The following is a 21,776-nucleotide window of genomic DNA, read 5'->3' as shown; positions in this document are numbered from 1 at the left end:
GAGGGCCTCCCTCTGGGGCGGTGGGGCTCATGCTCCCAGGGTCGCGAAAGGGCAACAGTGGCCTGGAAGTGGGGGCAGGAGTGTGGGTGGGTTCCCAACAATTCTGGGAGAAACTCAACATTTAGGGAGAGCTTTCAGAGTGTGTACGTGGGGTAGGAGTCTTACCTGAAGGGAGATAAGGATGGCCCAATAAGGACACAGAAACAACGAAAACTCCAGAGTTCAGTGGCCATCTCGCAGATCAGCCAATGAGCCAAAAAGCTGAGCTGGGACTCTCAGGAGTGGAAGGCACTTGACTCAGCCCCACACCCTCAGTTCTTGCCCACTCAACTCAGCTGCCAGTTTTCCCCTGGGCCAAACCTCTGGCTCCTTCCCCACCCATGGCAAGATTATCTGTGTCTAGGGCTCCACACTGGGGGCAAACTGGGGGCAGACCAGTCGGTTCAAGGGTGTATTTCGGTCTCCTCCCTGACTCTGGACTCGGCACCCCATCATCCTGGTCCCCCACATCCCCTGCACCTGTATGGAGAAGCCCTAAATTTCAGCTGGGTGGGGGAGGGGTGCACTGCAAACCACTTGAAAGGGACCCAGCGAGCATCGTGGGACAGGTGGGGATCCAGAGCCTTTGAACTGGGAGGGGGCGGGGCTGCTGCCAGAAGATGGAAATCCTGGGCCAGGCTGGCAGCACCACGGGGAGAGGGACGGGAGGAAGCGCCGTAAAAAGGCCGACCCACCCTCTCTCCAGCCTAGCCTTCCGCTCCCCGCCCCTTAGTCCAGCCTCCCAAGACCGGAGCTGGCCCTGAGACAGCCAACTGAGTAATGTCTCGGGTGCCCAGCCAGATGGACAGAGACGCACTCACTGCCAGGCCCCACCCTGAGTGGTGGGTCAGCACCCCCAGGGCCAGGCCGGGGCACGGTGGGGAGGAGACGGAGGCACTGCCAGTGCAAGCAGGGCACCTGTGAATCCAGCCCACCAGGGAAGAGGTTGGGGTGGGGAGCCACATGTTCACTGGGGAGAAGGTGGGGTGCAGCTGTACTGATCTCTTGGCCTTTCTCTGGCTGGTGGGCAGGCAGGCAGGGCAGGGAAGGAGGACAAACTCAAGGTCAGCGCTCCAGAAGGGAGGGGGCCGTCAAAGGGGAGAGAGGGCTTTCTGCTCCCTTGGTCCCCAGCCCCCTTCAGATGACAGGCCCAAGGAGGAGTGGGTCGGGCTGGTCAGGACCTGCCTCCAGCCTGCCTTCCTTGCCAGCAGGTCGGCAAAATTGCTCTCCTGGTACTGCTTTTTTTTTTTTTTAAATTTTTTGAAGCCAGATCAAAGGTGGGATCCAGCTGGGCGCTCTAGTAAAATCTCAGCAATGCGGAGCCTCGGTTTCAGTCGGGGAAACCAGGAGCTGGGGGAGGCACTGTCCCTGAGGGCTCCGGGATGAGAAGAGAGAGAGTCAGGAGTGGAGCTGGTGGGTGGGGGTCCCGTCAGGAAGTATCAGTGACTGGAAGGATCCAGGCCAGGCCGCGGTCACCCTTGTCTCCACTGCTCTTCTCTCCAAGGAGGGACCCACCCACGTGTGACTCTCCCAGTCCCAGCATCCAAGCCAACTGGAACCTGTGTTCACATTGGCCACAAGTCACTGCTCTCATCCTTGTCACTGGCTCCAGGGCACTACTTTGTAAACCAGGAAGCTCTTAGATTAGATAAACTTACTCCCTCCTGCTGCAAAAGAGAGACATTCCCCCTTTCCATTCTGAGTTCAGACTAGAAAAACACATCTTCTTATTTCTTTGGACTCTCCTGGTGAAGCTGAGATTCAGTCAGCCGTGCCGGCAGCAGCTCTCGCCTCCCTCCTTGCTGCTGACCACAGTGTCTTCCTATGTAGGCCAAATCACTGCCATTCTTGTTTGGGAGACCTTTTCCCTCCCCCCAAGGACTACCACATCTCTTCTTCTTCCTGGAGCCACACTGCCATCCTTAATATTGTGGCTGGACGGGATTAATGGAATCCTGCATCCATACTGGTTTTCCGGGTGAACACGTCCTTGGCGCTGTCACTGGAGGACATCTTGTGCAAACAGCCCACCCTTCTTTCCTCACGAGTCCTGAAGTCTGGAGAGGCCTGGTAGTGACTGGCATGCCGCTAGACATGAGGTGCGTCCAACAGGACAGAGACAGATTTCCCCAGAACCTTGGCCAACCCTGAGACACCCTCCTTGGTCATGACAAGGTTGGCCTTCCTTGTTGCCCTAGGCAACAATCCTTTACTCGGATTCCGGCTTCTCCCAGACGCTGAGGTCCCTGGCAAGGCCGATTTGGGATGGACAGTGAGAATGAGTGTGTGTGTGTTCCTGGGCACACATGCTTAGGTGGGTCTTGATGGAAAGGAAAGGAAGGCGAGAGTGCTACTTTCACAAATTCTGCCATCACTAATGCCCTGTGTAACCTCGGCCAACTCCTTCACCCTCTCAGGGCTTCAGTTTCTCCAACCATAAAATAGAGGGTTAATTGTCCCTCCTAGGGAAGCTAGCAGGGTTCGCTGGGCAATGGCTCTGAAGTGTCTAGGAAGAAGGAGATCTATAAATATAAGGGATCATTAGAGAGGATTTCACAGCCATTTTGTGGGCCCCAACATTATTATTAATATTATTATGGTTATTGTTATCACCACTTCCCGAGTCTCTGCCAGCTGGGTCAGAGCTCCCAAGTGAAGAAGTCATGATCTTGAGCCCAGTGTCCCAGATAATGGCCTCACTCAATGCCCACTCTCCACACTCAGGCGGTCTGGGGGACTCTCAGGAGGCTAATGACGGAGGAGGAGATGGAGTTTTGACAGAAGGGCGTTGGGGATCCAGAAGAGAAAGTGCCTGCCCAGGGAAATTCACAACCGCTCTGCGTTCCTAGGGATGTTTCCAGTCTGCTGTGGGGAGTCTGGGCTCTGAGAAGCAGCCATGGAGCTGTGTTCCCAAGGTCAGGAAGGGTGGGGAGGGGCTGAGCGCAGGCAAGAGGCCAAGGGGGAGAAAGGATGCTGTTACCACAGGCAGTCAGAGGAGCTGGTTGGTAGAAAATGACTCCTTGGAGAGGCAAATGGTTCTTTTCAAGGAGTGTTTGTAGAGGCTGGAAAGTGCTCTGTGTTCAGGTGAATCAGGGCACAAACCTGGCAAACAGTGGGTACTCAATGAATGCTTGTGAAATTGAATTTTCAAGCTTGTCTTTCTGCTCCAATATTAAAAAAACAAACAAACAAACAAAAAAAAAAACCCCAGCATCCGCTTTTTGGAAATGCCTTGGACGCCCCCTGGTGGGAACACACAAAGGCTAAGGAGCCACCAGCGCCTTCCATCCTAAAAGGATCCTGTGGAGGCTGCCTTTTGGAGGAGGTTTCACAGATCTCATCCCAAGGGGAAGGGGAAGAACTCTGTGGGGAAGGATGAGTGGAATGTCCTCGCTGGAAGATTCCATGGCAGTTGGTGGAGGACAGCCATAGGTCTGGGCAGGGGAGCCAGGGGACAGAGGGAGTTGATGAGTCAGTATTAGGATAGGAGTCTCTGGGTCGTGGAGGAGGAGGGGTTGCTGTGTGTGCACCTGGGGTGAGGATGGGGTAGCTGCCAAAGTAAAATCCGGGAGATACGTTTTACAGCCTCTGTTAAATTTTTCATGCTCAGAAAAGACTTAAGGAAATCTGGATAATTGAAACCCTAGATGGACCTGGGAGAAAAAAAACAATGTTCATTTAAACTAGGTCTGTGTCCCATCAAATCTTCCTCTTGGCATGTAAGAGTGTCAGGAATGGTTTGAAAAGTCTGCAACTTTGATTTTTCTGTAGGTGGAAAGAGGAGAGATGAGAATGTAGAAAACCAGAGGAGGAAGAGAGAAGCAGAGGCTACTGGGGAAATCCTTAAGGCAGAACGAGCAGCCTGTAGAAGGCTGAGTTGGCTGTGACTCTTCAAAAACAACAAGAAAACTTGGGTTGTAGCAATGAGTGAGGATCAACAGATAGTCGAATGCTGGGAGATTGATATTCTTCTAATTTCTGATCATCCAACAGCAGCTGCGCCAGGTGGTTCCTTTCATAAGAGGTCCCAGAAGGAATGTGGAGCTTCTTGAGGGCAAAGACTGTGGTTCTGCAGTGGTTCCTCCCTCCCTCTGGTGCCCTCGGCATCCTCAGGGATAGAAGCTCACTCTCTGGTACTGATGAATCAGACGGGGGCAACCACATGCAGAAAAGAAAAGGAAAATGTCAGGAAGCAGGAAAAACATGGGAAAATGAAGAGGGAAAGGGGTTAAGAGACAGAGAGGGAAGAAGTGAAGTGGAGGTGGAGGAAGCCGGGACTGGAAGAGAGAGATAAGTACATGAAAAATTTTAAAAGGATGCTGTAAGGTATAGTTCGGGCCGAGGCAGAAAAGGAGAGATGACCTGAACAGAGGTAGGTTACCTTTATTCAGGCAAGGAGGGGTGGCCTGATGACCAGGCTGAGCGTGAGAGGGATCAGGGAGGCTCTCTATTTAAAGGGAGGTTTGTGGAAGCGATAAGGGAAATGTTATCAGGTGGGACGTTTTGGGTAATCTTTAGTTGAGACGGCATTTGTAGTTGCACAGAGGGTGGGAGGTTTTGGGCAGGGGGTGATAAGTCCCCTGGGCAGGGGGTCGATAAGTCCCGGGCAGATGTAGGGGGTAGGAGGTTTCTGGGCAGGGGGTGATAAGTCCCAGGTAGATGCAACTGGCCCGGAGCACCAAGGTGGGACTTAAAGTTTGGTTTTGTTTGCTCTGCAGTTAGATGATTCAGCAAGGGCCTTTGAGACCGTTGTTTTCTTTTCTAGGCCCAAGGACTCATTCCAGACCTTGAAATAATAAGAAATGGGGAAAAGGGTGCTGTATCTCTCTGGCTACTTCCTGCTGGATAGAGGCGACGGTTCTGGGTCTGGAAGGGAGGATCATCCTAGGGCCCAGGGTCTCCTTTTCCTGAGGTCGGGGTGAGGCTCTCAAGAAGAATGCTCTTGATCTGGCCTCGAGAGATGACCCGAATCCGTTCTTAGAGAAACCTTTCAAAGAGACTGAAGAGACAGGGTCTAAATAAGAGGAATAAAACGATAAGTACCAACAGTCCCAAGAAAGGGAGCAACCAAGGGAGGATCTGTTGGAACAGGTTTTGGGGAGTGTAAAGGTTTTGTAAGTCTTTTCTATGGCGTTCAGTTCTGTCTCTAAGTTCTTTGACTGTGCCCTGGACTATGCCCATTTCATTAACAAAATAGCAGCAGTTCTCTCCTAGGAAAAGGGAGGTCCCTCCCTTTTCCATGGTAAGAAGGTCCTGGGCTCGCCTATTTTGTAGGGCCACAGAACCTAATGAGTTAATTTGTCTTTGGACTGAAACAAAGGACTTCTCTACCTGCTCCATATCCTCATTAAGTTCTTGGGACAGCTTGTAATACAAATGGGCAGAGGTCGAGATGCCTCCAATCCTGGTGCCTAGGGCTGCTGCTATGCCGGTTCCAATCAGGTGGGGGGCTATGACAGCTTGTCTTTTCCTGTGGAAAAGTTCCCCTTGGGGGTAGACTATTTGTTCTATCTCTTCTTCTTTGAGGAATGTTAGACCCGGGGTCAGGAAGACCAAGATGCAAGGTCCAGGGGGTCAAGGGGAAAACATGAATATGTGTAGGTCCCGCAGAGAATGAAGAGTCCCAGGTTGGTGCAATTATTTGTGCTGTTCCAGAGAACCCAAGTGGAACAGAAAGAGGGAGCGGAGTTTGTAAGACCAGTGTAGTTGGGACTAGAGTCGCTGATACAGGTTAGGTTTGAAGAGGCTGAGAGAAGGACCTTGTCAGAGACTGGCCCAGAGTTGTGTAGTTTTTTGTCGGGGAGGGGAGGTATAGTTGCCCTGTGACAACCAGGTTGAGGGCAAGGGAATTGCTATGTGTGGTGAGAGAGACAGTGACACACATATCCAACACTGGGATGTGTGTTGTGTGTGCTGGAAGAATTGGAAAGAAGAGCTGAGAAGGCGGGTAAGGTGTTGGTTGTCAGAGGGAGGTTTTAGGAAACGCTGTAATTGGGAAAGGAGGTCTAGGCATTTATAAGGCTCAGGGGTTGCCTGTAACTGGGAAATTATGTTCTTTATGACTTGTTCTTGTTTCTTTTCCTGATATTAATCTAGTACCCCACTCCCGTCGGAGAAGGCAATGGCACCCCACTCCAGTGTTCTTGCCTGGAGGATCCCAGGGAAGAGGGAGCCTGGTGGGCTGCCGTCTATGGGGTCGCGCAGAGTCGGACACGACTGAAGCGATTTAGCAGCAGCAGCAGCAGCCACTCCCGTCTGAGTATCCCCAGTGGGTAATGGGATAGAAACATATGTTTCTTCCATTTGGTTTATGGCAGGTGCTCACGAAACTCCCTCTCTTCTGTACTTTAACAGTGAGTAGGGATTTGGACTTCCCCCCTCCCCGAGGTTCATGGTGCATGGTATTGGAGCCATATTATAACATGAGGAATGAACATAGGAATAAATGTCTGAGCAGGGGCAGGGACTAGCCAGAAGGCAGGGGAGTGCAGCAAGGATAAGGAACGGGAGAGTCATGGGTCTGTTAGTTAGGCAGTGTGGAGGAAATAGCACCCCAGGAGTAGAACACAGCTAACAATGTAGGCGATACCGACGAAGAGACGAAGGATAGGTGACCAACCCTGAGTGGAGACAGCTACTGGGCCTATAGCAAGGACTAAGATTAAGAGTGCAGTTATAGTTAGAGAGACAGGGAGAGGCCAGTCAGGGTGAGGGGAGGAAGGCCCCAAGTTGGTGGTTGCTTGAATCTGAGGAGGAACAGTGTTCACGTATGAGAGTAAAGAAATCAATTTCTTCTGGACTTAGGTTGTAGAAGGTCCCCTGAAGCCATGGATGAGACACCGGCGTGGTCAGATCTTCGAAGGAGGTTCCGGTCGGGGTGCTGGTCCAGAGGTCTTGTAGCAGTTGGATTGGGAACAGTTGTGGGTTAAGGAGTGTCCAGGTCATTCAGTGTCCTCTCGGATGGTTGACATGGGTTGTCGCTGGGTGATTTTTAAGGAGGTGGGTCCTGTGAGGGAGACCTGATAGGGGTCAGTTAGGGAGGGCAGCACAGGATCGGAGGTGACCTGTTTCAGGCAAGAGAGGTGTACCCAGGAGGTGACCTTCTTGAGTTTAGCTGCAGTCGGGTTAAGGAGGATGATTTTGAATGGTCCCTGCCACTTTGGGGTTAGGTCATCCTGGGGATTATCAGACAGGTAGACCATGTCCCCAACTTATAAAGGGGGCAAGGGGGCTTGGGAGTCAGAGGTGGTCAAGTTGTGGTTGACATATTTCCAGAGGGCATTGCGGAGTTCCATCAGCAGAGGGGAGTGTAGGAAGCTTGGTATGGAAGGGGGTTCAGGGGGAGTCCAGGAGGGAGCATGGGCCTTCCGTACATCACCTCAAAGGGGCTCAGCCCCAGGGGCTTTCTGGGCAAAGCCCGTACTTTGAGGAGAACAATCAGCAAAAGTTTAGTCCAATCCAGATATACCTCAAGGGATATTTTGGTAAGAGTTTCTTTGATTATTCTATTCATCCTTTCTACCTTTCCCGAGGACTGGGGACAATATGGAATGTGAAATTTCCAGGGTATCTGTAAGAATTGGACAAGTTGTTGGGTGACCTTGGACATAAATTCCGGGCCATTATCAGACTGTAGGGATGAAGGTAGGCCAAACCTTGGGGATAATTTCTGTGAGGAGGATTTGGGCCATGGTGTGGGCTCTTTTATTTGTGGTAGGAAATGCTTCTACCCATCTCGAAAAGGTGTCCACAAGGGCCAGGAGGTATCTGACTCTCCGACCTGGGGGGCATATGAGTAAAGTCTGTCTGCCAATCCTGTGCTGGGAGGCTGCCTCGCATTTGATGGGTTGGAAAGGATATAGGTTTAAGGTTGGAATTGGGATTAGTACATTGACATGTCTGACAGAAGCAGGTAAGTTTATCTAAATATTGTTGGTCAGCAGTTGATACGGGGAAGTGGTTACGGAGGAACTGTTGGACTGTCTTGGACAAGGGATGAAAGAGTGAGTGTAGATAAGAGAGGATTTCTCTGGTGGTGGGAGGGTTGGGTGGAGTCAGGGCTAAGATGACAGGGGACTGGAGGGAAGGATGAGACAGTGCTATCTCCTTTGCCTTCTGGTCTGCGGCATTGTTGTAGGCTGATATGAGACTTCCCTTTTGATGTCCCCTACAATGGAGGATGGCGGCTTTGTTTGGTAAAAGTGCTGCCTCTAGAAGTTTGTGGATCAGGCTGAATTAATGATGGGGGGATCCCTTTGGGGTTAGGAAACCTCTTTCTCTCCATATAAGGATGTTTGAGTGAAGTATGTTATAGGCATATTTGGAGTCTGTGTGGATGTTAACCCTTAGATTTTTAGCCAGAGTCAAAGCTCTGGTGAGAGCTATCAGTTCTGCCTGTTGGGAGGTAGTGTGAGGTGGCAGAGGTGAAGCTTCAATTGTCTGGGTCCCGTGATTGTGACGAAGGTCCCCCTGGATGATGGCATATCCTGCTGCGAAAGGTGGGGATTTTTGAGAGCTGTCATCAATGAACCAGTGTGGGGTGTCTGGGTCTAGGATAGGCTGATCTGTTAAATGTTGGAAGGGGTTTTGGGTAAGATCTACTGTTAGGCTGCACTATGTAGGAGGGGGTCTGTTGTAGAGGACATGGGTAATAAGCTGGCAGGGTTAAGGGGAGAGCAGGGGGAGAATGAGAGCTGAGGGTCGAAGAGAAAGTCATGTAGGACCTGAACCCTGGAAGGGGGAAGGGAGAGGAAAGCCTGATGTGATAGTAATTCTTGGAAGGTGTGTGTAGAACAGACTGTTTTTTTGTTTTTTGGTTTTTTTTTTTTTCATTTATTTATATTAGTTGGAGGCTAATTACTTTACAATATTGTAGTGGTTTTTGCCACACATTGATATGAATCAGCCATGGATTTACATGTGTTCCCCATCCTGAACTCCCCTCCAACCTCCCTCCCCATCCCATCCCTCTGGGTCATCCTAGTGCACCAGCCTTGAGCATTTGTCTCATGCATCCAACCTGGACTGGCGATCTGTTTCACAATTGATAATATACATGTTTCGATGCTATTCTCTCAGATCATCCCACCCTCGCCTTCTCCCACAGAGTCCAAAAGTCTGTTCTATACATCTGTGACTCTTTTTCTGTCTTGCATATAGGGTTATCGTTACCATCTTTCTAAATTCCATATATATGCGTTAGTATACTATATTGGTGTTTTTCTTTCTGGCTTACTTCACTCTGTATAATAGGCTCCAGTTTCATCCACCTCATTAGAACTGATTCAAATGTATTCTTTTTTTTTTTTTTTTTAATGTATTCTTTTTAATGGCTGGTAATATTCCATTGTGTATATGTATCACAGCTTTCTTATCCATTTGTCTGCTGATGGGCATCTAGGTTGCTTCCATGTCCTGGCTATTGTAAACAGTGCTGCGATGAACATTGGGGTACACGTGTCTCTTTCAGTTCTGGTTTCCTCGGTGTGTATGCCCAGGAGTGGGATTGTTGGGTCATATGGCAGTCCTATTTCCAGTTTTTCAAGGAATCTCCACACTGGAGGACAGACTGTTAAAGGGGCATGCCTAGAGAGTTTATTTGCTTCGGGTACGAGCACTGCAACAGCTGTCATGAACTATATACAGGGAGGCCATCCCTGGGTCACCATGTCAAGCTGTTTTGATAGATAGGCTACGGGAGCCCAGGTGTCTCCAGCCCGCTGACATAGAAGTCCCAGGGCCTGTCCTTGGTTGGAATGGGCAAAGAGAAAGAATGGTCTGGTGTGATCTGGCAGGTGGAGAGTTGGCACTCGGAGGAGGCTCTTGGTGAGCTGGCAAATAGGATTGGCCAGCGAGGAGGGGTTAAAGAGGGGCTCATCCAGACATCCTTTAGTTGCTTCATAGAGCAGCTTTGCAAGGAGGGAGAAGTTAGGGATCCAGATACAGAAAAAGTTTAGGAGGCCGAGGGTAGACAGGAGTTCCCTTTTTGTTTTTGGAAGTGGACAATTAATTAAGGCCTGGATTCTGTCTGGGGGAATAGTTCTTTGTTGGTGGGATATGGAGAGCCCCAGGTAGGTAACGTTTATCTGTACAACTTGGGCCTTGGATTGGGACACCCGATAACCCCAGGATCCCAGGGCCCCAAGAAGTCTGGCAGTATGTTGGAGGCAGAGTTTTCCGGTTGGGTTATAAAGGAGGAGGTCATCTACATATTGGAGGAGATGACTGGGGGCTAGGTTGAGTGTATGTCCTTTTGTAAACACTGTCCAAAAAAGTGGGGGCTGTCTCTGAACCCCTGGGGGAGAACTGTCCATGTTAGTTGTTGGGAAACATGAGTCTCGGGGTCTTGCCAGGTGAAGGCAAAAAAGGGTTGGGAGAGGGGGTGGAGGGGGATGGTGAAAAAGGCGTCTTTGAGATCTAATACCGTGAAGTGGGTTGCAGCATGGCAGGTACAGTGAGTGGGTTAGGTATGGCGGACAAAAGGGCGTAAGGGTTAGGGACTACTGGGAATGTCGGCGTGACAGCCTCATTGATTTTTCGCAGATCCTGGACCAGTCTCTAAGAGTTTGGTCCCTTCCTTACTGCTAGAATAGGGGTGTTGTGTGGTGAATAGGTAGGAATTAAGATGGAGACTTGAAGAAGATGGTCTATGATAGGCTTAAGTCCCTTGTGAGCCTCCAGGGTGACAGAGTACTATTGTTGGGTAATTATAGTTGAGGAGTCTTTTAGGGTAATGTGAACTGGGGGGTGATGTTTGGCTACAGATGGGTGATCAGTGTCCCAGACTTGGGGGTCTAAGGCGGGTAGATCCGAGGGAAGGTCAGGAGTGAGGGATAGGGACAGTCCAGGTGCCATCTGCATGCAGAATATAGAGACTGTATCGAGGGGGAGTATGGTAATAAAGACCCCCAATTTGGATAACAAATCTCTCCCTAGGAGTGCCATCGGGCACTGAGGCATTATGAGGAATGAATGTATGAGGGTCGATTTTCCAAACTGACAGAGTAACGGAGGGCTGATTTTTGGCCTTAAGGGAACTCCAGAGACACCCCCGCCCCCTGCCCCGATTGTGAGTTCTGAGTCTTGAGTTCGGCCAGAGTAGGAAGTTAAGAGAGAAAAAGCGGCTCCAGTGTCTACTATAAAGGAGGTCTTTTCCCCGGCCACTACCCCATCTTACCCTAAGTTCCAAGCTTGTATTCGGGACATGGGCTGGGGGGCTGGAACCCGGGTGCCATCATTGGAACAACTCTCATAGGGTTGGGCTGGGGTTCCAGGGAGAAGTGGGGATCTCTCCAGGGGCACCAGGGCATCCCTGTGGACATTCCACTCTCCAGGTCTGGGAGGTGGGGACCTCCCCAAGAGTGCCAGGGTGTCCCTGGGGACAGTCCATTTTCCAGTGTCCCCATCGACCACAGTTTGGGCATGCTTTTGTGGGGGGCCATGGGTTTTGGCATGCCTTTGCCCAGTGTCCTGACCGGTTGCATAAGAAGCAGGGTCCGGGGAGGGGGCAGGTCTTAAGCCCCGTTCTGGGATGACTTGGGCCGGGCTGATCTCTTCCCTTAATTGCTGCTGTCAATAAGGCATATTTAGCTTTTCTCTCACGTCTTTTTCTCTCTTAGCCTCCTCTTCTCTATTATTGAACACCTTGAAGGCTACTTCTAGAAGGTCTCTTTGGGGGGGGGGGTTTCAGGGCCCTTCTCTAGTTGTCAAACCTTGCGTCTAACGTCAGGGGTGGACTGGCTGATGAATTGAACATGAAGGTAGAGTAACCCAGCAGGGGTGGTGATATCTAGGTTGGTATACTTCTGAACTGCCTCTGTGAGGCATGACAAGAGTAAGGCAGGATTTTTGTCCACCCCTTGGGTGACTTCCCTGACTTTATCATAACTGACATGGATATGAGTATTTTTCTGCATTCCTTCTAGAAGGCAGGTAATCATATGATTGAGTCTCCTGATACCTGGGTCACCGGGCTGGTATGTCCAGCGGGGATCTAATTGAGGCACTGCCTCATGAGCAACTGGGCTATCCAGGTCTTGGTTATGTAAGTGATTCAGCATGGGCTTTCACTGCTTGCCAGATATGGTCTTTTTCATCTGGGGTGAGAGTGGCATTTAAGATATAATATATGTCACTCCATGTGAGGTTATAGGTCTGGGAGAGTCTCAGGGATTCTTTTCTGTATCTGGTAGGATTTTTCAGATACATTTTCAGAAAATGATCCTAACTTTTCTTCTATCTGGCTTATGTCTGACAATGAAAATGGCATGTGGACTCGGGTGGGGCCCTCTGGCCCTGCCACCTCTCTCAGAGGAATCATGTACTGACCCTGTGGGTACTGACCCTGTGGCAGAGGGGGAGAAAAGGGGGGAGGAGCCTGGGAGATGGGGTAGTGGGGTTGAGGGAGAGTCGAGAGGTTTCGGAGTCAGTAGGTGAGTTGGATGAGGGGGAAGGAGAGGGTCGGAGGTGTGGCTGGTAGGGAGGGGGCTCGTCAGTGGAGTCAAACTCCAGGGGTGTGGAAAGTCACCATCGGCAGTTAATTGAAGAAGAGCCCTTTTGTTTGGGAGGCAAGGTGCATAGAAGGACCTCATGGGTAGAGCAGGCCTTGCATAGGGAGGGCCTGCTCCGAAGGGCCCAAAAGGCTTGGGCATATGGGACCTCCGACCATTTGCCATTCCATTTAAGGAAGTTGGTGAGATTTTGAAGAATGTTAAAGTCAAATGTGCCAAATTCAGGTCAGCGGTTCTTGACTGTCCAATTGGTATTGACGCCAGACCTGTATACAGAGTTAAGTGGTTAGCTTTGAGTTCAGTGAGTAAGAGTGGTTTGAGATTTTTGAAAACACAGGCCAGAGGGTAATCTTTTGGGACAGACTGGCCAGACCCCGTAATTGAAAGGCAAGCAGAGGCTCCTAGTGGGAGTTCGAGTCGTCACCCACAACAATAGGAGTTATGAGAAAAGAGCTCTGTGTCGAGGTGGAGCGTCCCCCACGGTTGCTTACAGAGTGGCCTTAGGCCGTGGGTCCCCGGGACCCGGAGAAGACTGGGTTCTAGGGTGCCTCTAGAACACTGTCCAGATCTTACCTTAATCTAGGGGCTGGCTTGGGTGGAGTGTTGCATGTAGAGCAGTTGAATGGCAAGAGTTCCCTATTCCGGAGGTCATCAGAGAAAGAGAGAGAGAAAAGAGGACAGAGCCGGAGGCCTGCGGGTACATAAAGCACCATTAAAGCTTTAGGACAAGGCCTGCACCACTTACAAAGGCACTAGCTGTCCCTGAGGGGAACTTATGAGCCCTGGCAGAAAGTGAGTTCACGTTCCCAGATTCCAGGAAAAGGGGAAACAATGAGAGGGAGAGAGAGTGAGAGTGAGAAAGAGAGAGAGAGACGAGTGCCTCGCCCTCTTCTGGGTTTCAGCACTGAGAATGTAAGGTATAGTGCGGGCAGAGGCAGAAAAGGAGAGATGACCTGCACATAGGTAGGTTACCTTTATTCAGGCAAGGAGGGGCGACAGTCAGCCTAATGACCAGGCTGAGTGTGAGAGGGATCTGGGAGGCTTCCTATTAAAGGGAGGTTTGTGGAAGCAATAAGGGAAACGTTAGTCAGGCGGGATATTTTGGGTAATTTTTGGTTGAGATGGCATTTGTAGGTGGGAGGTTTTGGGCAGGGGGCGATTAAGTCCCAGGTAGATGCAACTGGCCTGGAGCATCAGGGCAGAACTTAAAGTTCACTTTGTTTTCCCCGAAGTTAGATGATTCAGCAAAGGCCTTTGAGACCATTGTGTTCTTTTCTAGGCCCAAGGACTCCTTCAGATGCAGTCATTCTCTCAGCATGTACCATGTACCTACTATATATCAAGCAATGTGCGGGGAGTGGAAGGTGCTGTGGTGGACAAGACAAATACAGGGACTTTGCGGTGGAGAACAGGTTAACTTTACAAATTAGAAACGGGGAGAAAGTGACAACTTAGAGCATGAAGAGGCTGAAAGTGGTTGGAAACAAGGCAGGTATCACTGAAGGAGAAGCTATGCCCAGATGCACCCATGGAAGAGAGTCTTCTGGTTGATGCTGAGACCTGCAGCTGGAACCACCTGTCCGCCCTGGCTCCGTGGAGATCGAAGCAGGTAGGATGGGCAGGGGAGAAACTCAGGAAGAGGAGGGACAGGAACGGGTAGAGGTGGAGGTTATAGACTATTCATAGTGGTTTACCTGAGGATCCCCACCAGAAAACATCTTTGGGCTGACAAGCAGTTCTCTAATTTGGCTGCCTGTTGGAACAACCTGAAGAACTTAATATCCTCACCAGGGTTGCACCCCCAGAGATACTGATTTTCTTGGCCATGGTTTAGAATTTAATAAACAATCTCTAGTGAATCTAAAGAGCAGCCAGGGGAAAGCAGGCATTAGGAGCTGGCAACCTTGCCTGTCCTCTCTGTAGAGTCTGGGGGCCATCTGCGGGAAGCAATCTGTGGGAAGAGAAACTGTGTGACGGCTTTAGTGTGTTGTAAGTGAGGCTCAAAGACTCCAAGGGTCCCGACAAAAGTACAAGCGGGTCCTCTCCTTAGCAGGTGCCCCCTTCCTCAGCTGTACCTCTAGTGGAAACAAGAAACATGGTGGTCTTTAAAGGGAAGAACCATTTAAACCACTCAAAACTGCTGCCAAATTCTTTTAAGTTTTTGCACCCTGCCCCCTGCCCACACATGCAAATCCCTCCCGCTTCTGCTTCTGCTGGCTTCATGACAGGGCTTCTGGGGTGGAAGAAGCACAGCCGTCCCAGCTTTCATCTCACAAGAGGTCTGGCAGCAGCCCAGCAGGAAATTCAACCCCACCTTGCCCCTCAAATCCCTGCACCCTAAAATAGCTGACTCATGGAACCCGGGTGGAGTCCTTGGCTCAACAGTGAAGCAATCTTACCTTGAATAAGGGCATGGGAACAGAATGGACGGTCTACATAAACAAGTCATATGTAGATGTAATTGTATGCAAATATTCATTCTTTAGCTCAGCGTGCAATTCCTGCCAGTTTCTAGTACTGGCCTCAAACCTTCCACTGCAGCCCACAGTCCAGGAGAGAAGTCAGAAGAATGAAAGTGGGCACTGCAGTGTGAGACAGTGAAGCCCTTTGCCTGTGCCAAGAACAGCCCAGAGAAGGAAAAGGATCTGGCTTAGCAGCAGATCAAACTTTGAGCAAGTTCTTGAAGGATGCATAGGAGTTTACCAGGAAAAAGGAAGACAGGAAATAGATGAGCATGTGTTTAGAAACTGTGGAACCTCTTCTTGAGGCAAAAAGGTAGGATTATGGAAAGAGAATAGGATGGCAGAGGGAGATGAAACATGAAAGGTACACAAAGAGTGTGAAGGCCATTGTTTGCCTGGAAAGGAGTATGGACTTTTTATCTAGAAGGGCGAAGGGAGCCAATGAAATATCTTAACTGAAAAAGTGAATTCTTTTGAAATCCTATTTTTTCAAAGGGGTAGCCTGGAAGAGACTAGTAACAATTATTCAACAATTACAATATGCTGGGCGTTCTGCTCTGTATTTTATTATATCAACCTTTCATGATAATGTTACTCAAACTGCCAGTCATGATCAAGAAAAGAAAGGGATAAAGGATAAAATAGCAGGAGGTTGGGATTAACATATACACATAGGGCTTCCCTGGTGGCTCAGATGGTAATGCATCTGCCTGCAATGCAGGAGACCTGGGTATGATCCCTGGGTTGGGAAGATCACTTGGAGAAGGGAATGGCTACCCACTCCAGTATTCTTGCCTGGAGAATTCCATGGACAGAGGATCCCCCACAGGAATTGGACATGACTCAGCAACTAACACTTTCACTACTATATATAAAATAACAACTTCCCTGGTGGTACAGTGGTAAAGAATCCGCCTGCCAATGCAGTAGATGTGGGTTTGATCCCTGGTTTGAGAAGATCCCATAGAGAAGGAAATGGCAACCCACTCCAGTATTCTTGCCTGGAGAATCCCACAGATAGAGGAGCCTGGCAGGCTATAGTCAATGGGGTCGCAGAGTCATGCACACCTCAGCGACTGAACATGCATGCATATATAAAATAGATAACCAAAAAGGACCTACTGTATAGCATAGGGAACTATACTCAGTATTTTGTAGTAACCTATGAGGGAAAAGAATCTGAAAAGGAGTACACACACACACACACACACACACACACACATATCTGAATCACTGTGCTATACACCTGAAACTAACACAATACTGTAAATCAACTAGACTTCAATATTAAAAAAAAAAAAAAAGGAAAGGAGGAAGGGAGGGAGGGAAAAAAGAAGATAGGACAGGACAGAAAACATCAGTGGATCATGGTTAGGAAAGGTAAGTATTGTTTTTGTAAAATTTTATCATACACTCACAGGAGTATAAGTGTACCGGGTGAGGATGCAAATGTATTTCTCACTGTGGGGTTATGATTTTAAAAAAAAAGGAAAGTCACTGCTCTAAGGTGTAGGTGTGAGCAGTCTCATTTCACAGATGAGGACGTAAGATGCACAGAGTTTCGGTACCCTGCCTCTCTTGTAAGTAGGCCGTGCGAGTTTCGAACCCAGGCTGGTCTGACACCAGAGTGGATTCCTTCTCACTAACGCGTTCCAAAGTCACACATCTTATAGGGAAGATAAACCTACCCAGGTTGCGCCTGCCAAGTCTCACAGCGCTTCATTAAAAGAGGTAAGTGGGGGCAGAGGCCAATTCTGTCCACCAGAGGCGCTCGTTAGAATGCATATTTCTGTCGTGCGCCGGACACGAGAGGCAGTCCCAGAATCTTTTAGAGAGCTTCAGGTGATTCTGATGCCCACGTTGGCAGGTTGATGCAATAACCAGGTGAGGATTATGGGGGATTTGAACTGAGATGGTGGAAGTACTTTGAGAGGTGTCACGCAGCCCCGACTCCCGCTATTGTGCCTGCCGCCAATGTCTCACTGACAAAGTCGCCTGGAGGCTCACTTCCCTCTTCAGAAGCGATGAAAGGTAAAAAATTGAATAAAAGACTGGTGGCTTTCAACTCACCAGGAAACGGGTTGAAATGGCCGAAGAGCGAGACGCCCCTACCACACCAGGGCGACGCTGGAGGCTCAAAGTAGATGCTATTTATAGGGCATTTGTCGGCCTCACCCTGAGGACTTTTGATTGGCTTTAGGGCAGATCTATCACTCATCTTCTGGATTAGAGGTGGGTGGAAGGTCAACCACGACCAATACAAAACCACTCCTTAGCTAAGCCCCGCCCCATCTAGCTTCCTGTTGCTGTCCATCAACCACCTGGTAGGTGGGACTTTGCCTCCCTTCAGTTGGCTAGCGAACATGTCGTTCACTCTTCAGTAAGCTTCCGGTTGGTGCCCTCTACCGTCCATCAGTGACATTTCACAGGTCTATTGGCCAAGCCAACGTCGCTCTAGATGCCTCTCTTTGATTGGTTGATAGTGCTGTCGGTCCCCAATGTACCGAGCTCTTATTGGTGAACGCTGCCGTCGCTCGGGCGGTGGCGGGCTCCGGGATTGGCGGGTGCTAGGCGGGCGGTGTCAGGCTCTCGGTGGCGGCGGAGGCGGCGGAGGCCAGGGAGGAAGATGTCGTAATGAGCGGTGGGTCCTGACCGCTGCCGGCGGGGTCTTCCCGGCTCTCAAGGGTCGGGAAGACGGGCAGAGGCCGCAGGGAGAGGGAGCCGGGACTGGGGGTTCCCCCCTGGGGCCGGACCTGGCGCCGGGGCCCGGCTCCGGTAGGGGCGGGGAGGGAGGATTCCCGCCCGGAGGAGGAGCGGGGCTGGCCAGCCAGGCGGAGGCACCCGGAAGGGGGCGTTCGACTCCCCGCCCCCTCGGAGCCCGCTAGGCGGGAGGGAGGCGCTTCCGGGGGCTGGCGAGAGGAGCGGGCACCCAGGGCAAACCTGGCACCTCGTCTGCCTGGTCGCCGACCCACCTGAGTGTTTCCCGGCCCGGGGACGTTGCCTGGGTCTGCTCTGAGGAGGCGGTCGGCTCCCTGTGCGCTTGTCCTGTGTTCCGGGACCCTCTTGCATTCTGACTCTAGGTGCCCACCAGCGATTCAGTGTTCTCCCGACTGCAGAGAGGGGCTGGGGAATACTTGAAATTCCGACGGCTCCAACACATGGACACTGATGGGCGTGGAAGCCAACTTAGTTCTCTGGGTAGACAGTCGAGAGGTAGTGTCAGGACACGAGGGCGCTCCCTAAGTAGATGACCTCTCGCCTTGGACTGAGGAGTGGGCACAAACCTTTTAATATTTTCACTTGCATCTTTGAGCTTCCAGCTAGATATCTGCCAGCGCTTAGCAGAATTTTGAGACTTTTAAGAACTTGTGGACAGAGCTCCCAGCCTGTTACCTGACATCCTATGGGAGTGGGGAGGGTGGAACTGCCGAATCCCAAAGGCCGTGATGATGAATGACAGAAGAAGTAAAACAAAATGGATATTTACTTTCTTCCTCCACCCCACCTCCATTCCCATTGCTAACTTACGATTCTCAGCCTCCTTCCTACCCATGCTTCTTGGCTTATGTTCCGAGTGGCTTTCTAATTTTAGATGAAAAGGAATTGTGTCTTCTCCTCTGGGCAATTGAGAAACCTGTCCTCAAGGCATTCCTTGGTTTTGATTCCAAGATACTGTCATGTTTAATTGTTTCTTAATTAACTTGATCCAGGGGGACTCAGTCTGGCTTTTCTCAGTGCATATTGTCCCGAAGTTTGTTTCTTCTTCTGAGACTACTTCTTGCTCACTTATTTGTTGCTTTCTTAGAGAAAGGGAGGGGGGAGCTGGTAAATCTGCTTTAAACAGTGAATTGACCCATGGTCACCCATTACACGGGTTTCATTGCAGATAGAAGAGTGATGACTGTTGGGCAGTACACTGGCATGCACTAAACTTGCATGCTGTACCTCAGAAGGCATTAAGTATGATAGTGGAGGACTAAGTGTTGAGTTGGTATTTGGATAAGATTTTTCAGGCTAGAACATTTAGGGTATTGGCCAGCTCATAGAGAGGCTTTGAAGGGAATGATGGTAGAATCCGCACCATAGGAGTAACTTAGATAAAGAAACGTCTTGTCTGCAATAATGAATATAACTGCAGTGTCTTGTTTTGTTTTAAATTCTTGTGTGCGATGAAGGGGGCGAATCTGTCAGACAACCTATCAATTGGGCTGATGATGTCAGTGTTCCAGTGGCTTCTAACAGGCCTTAATACCTGTTGGAAATGGATTCTCATTGGCTGGGGCGATTGGTAAGTTTTCTAATTCTGGTTCTTCCACTAGGTTGTACAGAGGCTTAACCTCTTTGTTTAAAAGCAGCAACAATGAGAAAAAAAAAAAAAAACTGGTCTGACATAATTATGAACCCCCTGGACTAGGCTTGTAAAGACATGGTCTCTTTGCCAAGGAGACCCAAGTAGAGTTAGTTCATCATTGGAATGTCACTTCACAGCTCTGCAGGGAGAACTGATGCCAAGAGAAAGAGTTTGGCCTCACTATTTGGCTTCTTATAGACCAATGGGCTCTTTTCTCTCAGATTCTATTAAGTTTGGGCCTCTGCAGGCCTGTCAAAGGAGAGAAGAAGCGTTAAGAAGATTCTGGCAAATGTCTGGGTAAAGGAACCTCCTGGTGTAACAGCAGAGAGGACAATTCATTTTGATATCTTTGACCTTGAAATTGCGTTCTTCTGTTGGTGAAGAGTAGCCTTTTGGAGAAGTTGTACAGTCTCTTGTAGCCTAAACACTTGCTTTCGCTATAGGTATGTGATCATTCACAAGCTTGCTTTACGCAAGGATTGCCTAACCAAGGCCTTTTTGAAAACATTTAAGTTGCAGCTAACCAGTAGACCCTAGTGTTGGCTTGGGTTTAGCAATCTTATAGACCTTGCTCACCCCCATTTCTATGATGAAGTGTAACATTCTTCTAAGATGTAACGAAACCTCCTTTGTTCTCTGTCAACACACAAATTGGAAGCTTTATGTACAGAGATTGAAAAATTTAGGAATTATTTTGCAGGAGATAGACAGTGGCCACAGAATGAAAGGTGCAGAGAACTGCTTTAAAGGGTGCATAGAGTATCAGAAAATGTAGAGATGTGAGCACTTCTGAGTTTAAATGATTACATTGTCCAATCTGAAAATTTGTGAGCTGCAGACTTACAGCAAAATCTATTTGGAGGCGCTCTAGTATTTTCTTATTAGTGTATTGGGTGTTATATCTGGAGTTTCCCTTTGAGCAGCTTAACTGGATTTGTGAATGTCTTCCCAGCAAGTTCTAAACCAGCTGGGCTGGAAGCCAAGATGGGCTGAGAAGTGGACATCATTATGGAATGCATTTGTTGATGCTTTTTTGTTTTTGATTTGCTTTTGTTTTGAATTCACATGCATCTCCTCGAGTGACTTCCTTCTATTGAAGGAAGGGAAAAGAACTTTTTCTTTATTCCTTTCTACACAGAGTCAACACTTAGATCTTTGTATTTCTGAAACATAGTTCAAAGTCACTTTTCTTTGTTAAGAACTATTTCCTCAGTTATCAGGTCTTTCCTTGGCTAGCAGCATTCTCTTGGAGACCTCAGGGTGGGGAGGTCTCACTTTGCTGTCAGTTTGTCAGTTGTCTGTTGAAGCTGGGTGGAAAGATGAATGAAGAAGGTAAAAACTTGGGGCAGTACTAATTCAAAGGCACTATCTGTTTGAGTAGGAAAGAGGTTAGAGATTGCCCTTGTGGAGATGCTCCCACTGGTGGATTTGTTCCAGTTGACAGGATTCTGAAATGGAAAACGGGTTTTTGTATTGCCTCACTCAAGGTGAGAAGAGAGCCCAGAAGCAAGCTGAATCAGCTCTGGCAGCTTGGGGACACTGCCACTTCCATTGCTCATCTAGTTTACACTCTTCCTGGATATTCTGAGGCCCCCACTGGCCTGGGGGGTTGCTTCTCATCAGCTTGACCTTCAAGCTGGCCTGCTCTTGGGAGATGAGTGCTGCTCAGGAGCCGAGGAGTACAAAGAACAAAGTACTCAGTTTTGCTGCTTCTCAGTTTACCCTCTGTGAGCAACTCCAAGCAACGTTGAGATGTCAGAGCTGTTTACCACAGGAAGAAGGTGTTTGCAAACCCAACTGAATGTTCCCTTTGCCCGTCTCATTTCCCTGAGCTACAGTTTGTTTCAGCATCAGCACTGCATGCTGTCTTTAGCCAGAAGCCCCACCTCACTGGATGCATCTGTCCCCAAACCATGATTGAAGCTGTTAGGTGGTCTCTTCATCTCAGCCATGCAGTGAAAACGGCTCAGGGAGCAGCAGGCACTGGCCCACACACTCCCAAATGTCCTCTTTCTAGAGCTTCCTCTGTGGGGTGTTTGTTGTCTCTCCTAGGGGATTCGGTGGAACCACAAAGCCGCCTTTCAGAGGGTGTAAATAGGGAGGAAGAGACGGCAGGCAGGGCTGTGTGGATGTGGAATATTTCTGCCCCCAGCCAGTGTCTAACTGGAAGTCTTCTCAGACTAGCCTCAGAACAGACCAAAACATTTCTCAGCCATCAGAAGAATAAATGGTGAGCCTCTCGTCCCAGGGGAAATGAAGTCACCACTCACTTTAACCAGTTGTGTCCCAGATGAATGTGCAGAGTGACTCACAAATGTGTCAAAACAGAGAAAGCATGTACATAAAGTTTGTACATAATGATACTCTTTAGAGGGGAAAAAGTGTGTCTTGCTGTCTTCTTTTCTGTTTTTGGCA

The 21,776-nt window shown here is 49.4% G+C and overlaps 1 protein-coding gene across 2 annotated transcripts in view; it reads left to right on the top strand.

Annotated features, from left to right (window-relative positions):
* The first annotated feature begins 17,468 nt into the window (after positions 1 to 17,468).
* SP2 (Sp2 transcription factor) overlaps positions 17,469 to 21,776 on the top strand; it is a 25,301-nt gene continuing 20,993 nt past the window's right edge. The window contains exons 1-2 of one of the 2 annotated variants that reach the window (XM_043904328.1): positions 17,469 to 17,651; positions 19,186 to 19,298. Coding sequence is in view for 1 of the 2 variants with exons in the window: in XM_043904327.1 (XP_043760262.1) it covers positions 17,645 to 17,651 (7 nt within the window). In the remaining variant the exon portion in view is untranslated. The remainder of the gene's footprint in view (positions 17,652 to 19,185; positions 19,299 to 21,776) is intronic. The other variant, XM_043904327.1, reaches the window with a different exon arrangement.

This window comes from Cervus elaphus, chromosome 5 (genome assembly GCF_910594005.1).
Source record: "Cervus elaphus chromosome 5, mCerEla1.1, whole genome shotgun sequence".
Taxonomy (NCBI): domain Eukaryota; kingdom Metazoa; phylum Chordata; class Mammalia; order Artiodactyla; family Cervidae; genus Cervus; species Cervus elaphus.
This window is presented reverse-complemented; position numbering and strand designations above follow the sequence as displayed.